The 7479-nt window shown below is 45.8% G+C and overlaps 1 protein-coding gene across 1 annotated transcript; it reads right to left on the bottom strand.

Moving 5' to 3' along the window:
- Positions 1-3380: 3380 nt before the first annotated feature.
- On the bottom strand, positions 3381-7184 carry LOC311286221 (zinc finger BED domain-containing protein 4-like). Its single transcript, XM_084402335.1, has 3 exons — positions 6591-7184; positions 4948-5609; positions 3381-4522 (listed from the first exon to the last, which is right to left on the bottom strand). The coding sequence occupies exons 1-3, from the start codon at positions 6783-6785 to the stop codon at positions 3397-3399; spliced, it is 1983 nt and encodes a 660-aa protein (XP_084258461.1). The 5' UTR covers positions 6786-7184; the 3' UTR covers positions 3381-3396.
- Between the last annotated feature and the right edge of the window lie 295 nt (positions 7185-7479).

The following is a 7479-nucleotide window of genomic DNA, read 5'->3' as shown; positions in this document are numbered from 1 at the left end:
TCGGAGAACCATCAGGCTCGGCTACGTGATTCAATTCGCGTGGTCTCCTCCCCGCCTCAGGGGAATCCGCTCACTATGGCCGGTGGCAATGCCCCTGTCATGAGAGCGGAGGTCGCTACCCTACTGGCGAAGGGTGCGATCGAGACTGTCCCTCCAGCCGAAATGAAGTCTGGGTTTTACAGCCCCTACTTTATTGTACCGAAGAATCCGGTGGGTTACGACCAATCCTGGACCTGCGCGTCTTGAACCGCTCCCTTCAAAAAAGAGGACGCCGTTCAAGATGCTCACGGCCAAACGCATTTTCGAATGCGTGCGGCCGCAGGATTGGTTTGCAGCGATCGACCTGAAGGACGCCTACTCCCATGTCTCCATTTTTCCTCGACACAGACCGTTTCTACGGTTTGCTTTCGAGGGACAGGCATACAGTACGCGGTTCTCCCTTTCGGGTTAGCCCTGTCTCCTCGCGTCTTCACGAAGGTTGTCGAGGCAGCCCTTGTTCCCCTACGCGAACACGGGGTTCGCATCCTGAACTATCTCGACGACTGGCTGATCCTAGCTCACTCTCGAGACCAGGTTTGCGAACACAGGGACCTTGTGCTCCGGCACCTAGCTCGTCTGGGCCTTCGGGTCAACTGGGAGAAGAGCAAACTCTGCCCCGTGCAGAGGATCTCTTTTCTCGGTGTGGAGATCGACTCGGTCGCCATGTGCGCGCAGCTTACGAGCGAGCGCGCGTAGTCACTGCTGACTTGTCTTCGCCAATTCAAGGGCAAGAATGCGGTTCCACTGAAACTATTTCAGAGGCTCCTGGGGCATATGGCATCCGCAGCCGCAGTAACGCCGCTCGGATTGCTTCATATGAGACCGCTTCAGCTTTGGCTTCACGATCGAGTCCCAAGGTGGGCATGGCAACACGGCACGCTCCGAGTCCCAGTGACTCCGACCTGCCGTCAGACCTTCACCCCGTGGTCGAACCTCAATTTTCTACGGGCTAGAGTGCCCTTAGAACGAGCTTCCAGGCATGTTGTTGTCTCCACAGATGCCTCCACCACGGGCTGGGGTGCCATGTGCAATGGACATGCTGCTGCAGGTTCCTGGACAGGTCCTCAGCGCCTTTTGCATGTCAATTGCCTCGAGTTGCTGGCCGTACGCCTTGCCCTGCACCGCTTCCGAGCGTTGCTCAAGGGTCAACACGTACTAGTCCGATCAGACAATACCGCCACAGTAGCGTACATCAACCATCAAGGTGGTCTACGCTCCCGCCGTATGTCGCAACTCGCCCGCCACCTCCTCATATGGAGTCAGAAGCATCTGAGGTCGCTTCGAGCCATTTATATCCCGGGACACCTGAACCAGGCGGCCGACGAGCTGTCTCGAGTTCGGCCTCTCGCTGGAGAATGGCGACTCCATCCCCAGTCGGTCCAGCTGATTTGGGATCAGTTCGGAGACGCACAGGTAGATCTGTTTGCCTCCCACGACTCGTCCCACTGCGACCTGTTTTATTCCCTGTCCGAGGGCACGCTCGGCACGGATGCACTGGCGCACAGCTGGCCGCGGGGCCTACGCAAGTATGCGTTTCCCCCAGTGAGCCTCCTTGCGCAGACTTTGCGCAAGATCAGGGAGGACGAGGAGCAGGTAATATTGGTTGCCCCGTATTGGCACAACCGCACCTGGTTCCCAGAACTAGTTCTCCTCGCGACAGCACCTCCCTGGCCAATTCCTCTGAGGAAGGACCTGCTTTCTCAGGGACGGGGCACCCTTTGGCACCCTCGTCCCGATCTTTGGAACCTCCACGTGTGGCTCCTGGACGGGAGGAGGTAGGTTTGAGTACCCTACCACCAGCGGTGGTGGCTACCATCACTTCCGCTAGAGCATCGTCCACGAGACATGCCTATGCTTTGAAGTGGAACCTCTTCGTCAACTGGTGTTCTTCTAAACAGCAAGAACCCACGAAATGCCCGATCAGTGTCGTGCTTTCCTTCCTGCAAGAAGGGTTGGAGCGAAGGCTGTCTCCCTCCACCCTGAAAGTGTATGTTGCCGCTATTGCCGCACATCACGATGCAGTTGAAGGTAAGTCTCTGGGGAAGCACGACCTGATCATCAGGTTCCTGAGAGGAGCGAGGAGACTAAATCCTCCTCGCTCTCCTCTCGTTCCCTCTTGGGACCTCTCAGTGGTTCTAACTGCCCTGCAGAGTGCTCCCTTTGAGCCCCTGCAATCAGTGGAGCTTAAGTTCCTGTCTATGAAGACAGCGCTCCTGGTTGCATTGGCCTCCATCAAGAGGGTAGGGGACCTGCAGGCATTCTCGGTTGACGAAGTGTGCCTGGAATTCGGGCCGGCTATCTCTCACGTGATCCTGAGACCCCGGCCTGGATATGTGCCCAAGGTTCCCACCACACCCTTTCGAGACCAGGTGGTGAACCTGCAAGCGCTGCCCTTGGAGGAGGCAGACCCAGCCTTGGCACTAGTGTTGTTTTTGGCGGCCTGTTTTAATTTTAGTTTTAGTCTAGTCTTTGTGTCAAGCTGTCATTTTAGTTTTTATTAGTTTTAGTCACGTTCATACTCTTTTTAGTCTAGTCAAGTTTTAGTCGACTAAAAGTCTGAGCATTTTAGTCTAGTTTTAGTCAGAATTATCCATGACTATTTTCGTCTAGTTTTAGTCGACGAAAACTGATGACATTTTTAGTCAAGTTTTAGTCAGTGAAAATTGTATTTTAGCCTCTTTTAATAATGCAATTCTATTTAACCCAGTCAATATAGTGTAAATACCTAGTAGTATAGACGAAACCAAAATTTTCTTTTAGCCAAACCCATTTCAAACAAGGTTATCTTATTATATTATTGTTACCTTTTAGACTCAAGAATACATCCATTCCAGGCGCTCTGATTTGAATTTACAACATATTTATTTTACCAACCAAACATGTTAGAAGTACACACACATAAAATTTAAATAAAATAAATAAAATAGCATCACATGACAATGCCAGAAAAAAAATAATACATTCAAGTTTAACATAAAGAGAAACAAGGTTCTTGAATGCTCGAGCTACAATAACATACTAAAAAGTGCAAATGTGTAAAAAAAATGTAAAAAACTAAAAAATGTGTGTGTCTGTTACTTGTATTGTAATCTGAAGTCAGATTTTGCACTACAAAAATCTACTATAACACTACAAATGGTTTGGACCTTAGAGATGGATAGGAAGCACTGGCTGCATAGAAAAGAACAAACAGTATTGAATTATGCCAACTACTGAAACAAATAACCAGCAGTCTCAACAGAAACTCTCTGTGTGTGTGTGTGTGTGTGTGTGTGTGTGTGTGTGTGTGTGTGTGTGTGTGTGTGTGTGTGTGTGTGTACAGTATGCATGCTTCTTGTTCAGGCCAGACATTAACTACTACTTAGGCTTGTTTACTTTGAGGAAAGTGCTTCTTTCCAAAATTGTCCTAGCCCTGTTCCTGCGACCACAAGAGAGGTAACCAGTTACACTGAAGACCCTCTCTGTAAATGCCTGAGAGGCTGGCATCGCCAGGAGGTCCAAGGCCAGAGGTTTCAGTGTTGGAAACGCAGTGGAACAACACTGAGTTAACCAATACTCAATGCCGGATTCCTCAACCTCAGCACTAGTAGCAGCAGTCTTGTGCGACTCGGACAGCCCTTCTTTATATTTTAAAATCTCCTGCCTAATGTTTGTTGTCTTGGCTGTCTTGGGCCTCGATGGACGATTAGCACTGAAGAATTTAAATCTACACCGTTTTGCAGGGGTTGACTCTGGAGCCCCTGTACCCTCATTTGCGACTTGCTCATCATCGGTACACTGCTCTTCTCGTACTTGCACTCTTTGTGGCACAAGATGAGCAATGTAGTCCTCTGCCTTTCTGACAAGATTCTGTACTTCATTGTCATCATTTTCCAGAAGGGTTTCAGCTATACAAGGGTCCACAAAGCATGCTGCTGCAGGAAGTGGTGAGAAGTTGTCAGCCGTTATGTCAAGAAACACACTAAAGCGCCTATCCATGCTGGACAGCATCTTCTGAGCCAGAGTAGCTGCATCTTTGTAGGTTCTCCCATGTGCAAGCGAGAACTCCGACAGGTGGTTTTTGAGATCCAGGAGTGCTGGCACAACAAGGGAAAGTGATTGAGTGTCACTTTCAAGTGACTTAGTGTGCTCCGCAAATGGCAAAAGAAGGTCTCTCAGCATCCCGATCTTTTGCCACTCACTGGGCTGCAGGCTGTCCCAGCCCATGGACTCAGCCACAGCTGTGAGGTGCTCCTTGACTTCAAGACAGCGCAAAATCATAGCAAAGCAACTTGACCACCTGGTGGGACAGTCTTTTACCAGAACCAGAGCACACTTCTGCAGCAGCCGCTCTGTGGCGACAGATGACTTCCTAAATTTGTTCACCAAGTGCCTCACTTTATCCAACAGCCTTTGGATTGGGGGTTCCTTCTGGACCATATTCACTACAAGCTGTAAAGTGTGAACCACGCATGGGGTCCTCTCTATGGCTCCGTAGTCGTATCTACATGAAAAAACAAATGCACATATTTAACCATTTTAGCCCTTACATTATTGAACCAAATTAAATAATTTTAGTAGTTAACTTCCTATTAACATATTTAGTCTCTATGTATATGAAATTAAATTATGACCAGTTTCATAAATGCTGAATGAATTAATAGCATAATTTTTAATCTTTTAACTTTCTATGGAATTATTTTTTATTCATAAATAACAAGTTACATAAATGTTGAATTAATTATATTGTATATAGTATTATTTATTTTTCTTACTGTCCCCTTGTGTTTTTACTCTTTATATGTAAAGTGTTTGTTGTGTACTTTGAGAGCAAAGACTAACCGGAGTCAAATTCCTTGTAAACCTGGCCAATAAAGCGGATTCTGATTCCTAATTAATAGCATATTTTCATACACAGACTTACGTTACCTGTCATCCTCCCCTTCCTGATGCTCATAGTCATCGTCGTGCTCTGCCTCTGAGTCCTCTTCAGAAGTTGTGGCAACTTCTGCATGTGTGTGGAACGAAGCCACCATATTGCTGCCATTGTCAGTAATCGTTGTAAGGACCTTCTCTCTGGGGATCCCCCATTCTTCCATTGACTCCTCCACAAGTGTACTAATCGACACTGCGGTGTGAGGGTGAACCATCTCCTTCAGGTTCAGGAGTTTGTGTTCAGCCTTGTTGTCTTCAGGGTTGAAGTAACAGGCACTGACTCCCAGGAAGGATGCTGTAAGCCCCTTTTTAGTCCAAATATCCAACCCTGTAGTTATTCTGCGTGCTGTGGCCAGGTTTTGTTTGATCTTTTCTTTCTCCTCTTTGTACATTTTGTCAATCAAGTTTAAAATTTTATGTCTTTTTGGCACTTTGAACTTTTTGTCCATTTTTGCCATCATGGCGATGAACTCCTCATCTTCAACAATTCTTGCTGGGAGTCCTGTGCGGCCTATCCATTGTGCAATCCCCTCCTCTTTGGTCCGTTGCTCTGGGGAGTTGTCGTTGTACCTCCTTGTGGCAAAGAAATCCTGAGCACTAGTTGGCTTGTCCATCTTCTTGGGTGGGACTTGCTTCACTGGTGCTATTTCTGGAATCTAGCACAGGATCAGATACAATGTCAGGACAGATGCAGCCTCTGGAAAACGGTTGTAAATATTAAGTAGCATAAATCTTTGCTATGATTTTTACTATAGTAAATTCACCTCTGAGTGAGTGACTTGACTGTCCATAAAAAAAAAAAAAAAAGTCTACATAATCAAAACAAAAGTCATCTAAGCAGTAGTCTCGACAGGCACGTTAAAGGGATAGTTCACTTCAAAAAGAAAATTCTGTCATCATTTACTCACCCTCAAGTTGTTTAAAACCTGTATGAATTTCTTTCTAATGCTGAACACAAAGGAAGATATTTTGAAGAATGTCAGTAACCAAACAGTTAACTGGAACCATTGACTTTCATAGTAGGAAAAAAATATATACTATTTGGTTACTGACATTCTTCAAAATATCTTCCTTTGTGTTCAGCATTAGAAAGAAATTCATACATGTTTGAAACAACTTGAGGGTGAGTAAATGATGACAGAATTTTCATTTTGAAGTGAACTATCCCTTTAATGCCAATACCATTTGTTTAAATGTATATTTTGGTCTAGAATAAGGTATTCAAAGTCATGTTGTTGATGCCAAATTCAGTTCAGAGTGATTGCTATGTGAATGAAAAAACTAGCTAAAGTATTTGGCCAACAAGGGATGTCAATCAGTCAGGTATAAACTAAGAACCCATTTCACACTCTCTCACATAAACAAATACACACACACACACACACACACACACACACACACACGCACACACACACACACACACACACACACACACGTTAACTCACTTTACACTCTCTCACAAACAAATATACACACACACGCTAGTCACACACGTTTGTCTCAGTCGTTTTCAGCTCCAGTGGCTAACGTCTAAAGCTAACGTTAAAATGAGACGCATTAACCACAGCCTCATGAGTTGGCTTGGCATGAGCTTTATAATATAGAAAGTAACGTTATGTTAATGTCTTTTGACTTACCTCAATTTCATTATGGAATGCCTTGAGATGTCTCTTAAGGTTTGTGGTGTTTTTTCCTGTGATTTTGTGGCCGCATTTCTCCCCATCTTTTTTCACAACACATTCCGTTTTCTTTTCCACTTCTATGTAATGAAAGTTTTTCCAAATGTCGTTTCTTCTTTTTCTTCCAAAGATGAACCCCAGCTGGCCGGCCATCGGACCCTTTCTCTCTGTCACACTAATAGACTTAACTTTGTTGTCGTTTACATACACTAACCATGACACTCACCGCAGTCTAAATATCTAAATAATGCCGCGAGTGAGGCTTGAGGAAGTGACGTCGCCTGCGTCTGCGCAGTGCAACCTGATGCAGCCTCCCGAATGGGAGACACAGGAAACAGAAATACTGCAAAAATACTGCGACTAAACGAGACGAAATAACGTTATAACATTTCGTCTCGTCTCGTTTTGGTCAACGAAAATGAAGAGACATTTTAGCATAGTTTTTATTTAGTAAACCACATTTAGTCTCGTTTTTATTCGTCAACGATATTGCATTATACATTTAATTATAGTTATCGTCACATGATCAGCATTTACGTTGCGTCTCGTCTCGTTTTCGTCACGTGATAAAGGTTCGTTGACGACGATATTTAGTCATAATTTTCGTTGACGAAAGCAACACTACTTGGCACTGCTCTGTCCAGTACGCGCCCTCCGTGCTTACGTAGACAGAACGCAGTGTTTCAGGACCTCAGACCAGCTCTTTGTCTGTCATGGTGGGAAGCTGAAGGGAAAGGCTCTCTCGAAGCAAAGGTTGTCTCACTGGATAGTGGACAGCAGCAGCAAGGTCGACCGTGCCCCCTTGGTGTGACGGCCCACTCCACCCGGAGTGTGGCATCCTCTTGGG

Source organism: Rutilus rutilus (assembly GCF_951802725.1).
Source record: "Rutilus rutilus genome assembly, chromosome: 2".
NCBI classification, from domain to species: domain Eukaryota; kingdom Metazoa; phylum Chordata; class Actinopteri; order Cypriniformes; family Leuciscidae; genus Rutilus; species Rutilus rutilus.
This window is presented reverse-complemented; position numbering and strand designations above follow the sequence as displayed.

What these genes read in the sequence shown, in the direction of transcription:
- LOC311286221 (XM_084402335.1), bottom strand. Translation starts at nt 6,785, where the DNA reads ATGGCCGGCCAGCTGGGGTTCATCTTTGGAAGAAAAAGAAGAAACGAC. An exon ending in CATTCCATAATGAAATTGAG is followed by an intron (nt 5,610 to 6,590) that starts GTAAGTCAAAAG and finishes ATCCTGTGCTAG; the next exon opens with ATTCCAGAAATAGCACCAGT. An exon ending in CAGGAAGGGGAGGATGACAG is followed by an intron (nt 4,523 to 4,947) that starts GTAACGTAAGTC and finishes TTTTTCATGTAG; the next exon opens with ATACGACTACGGAGCCATAG.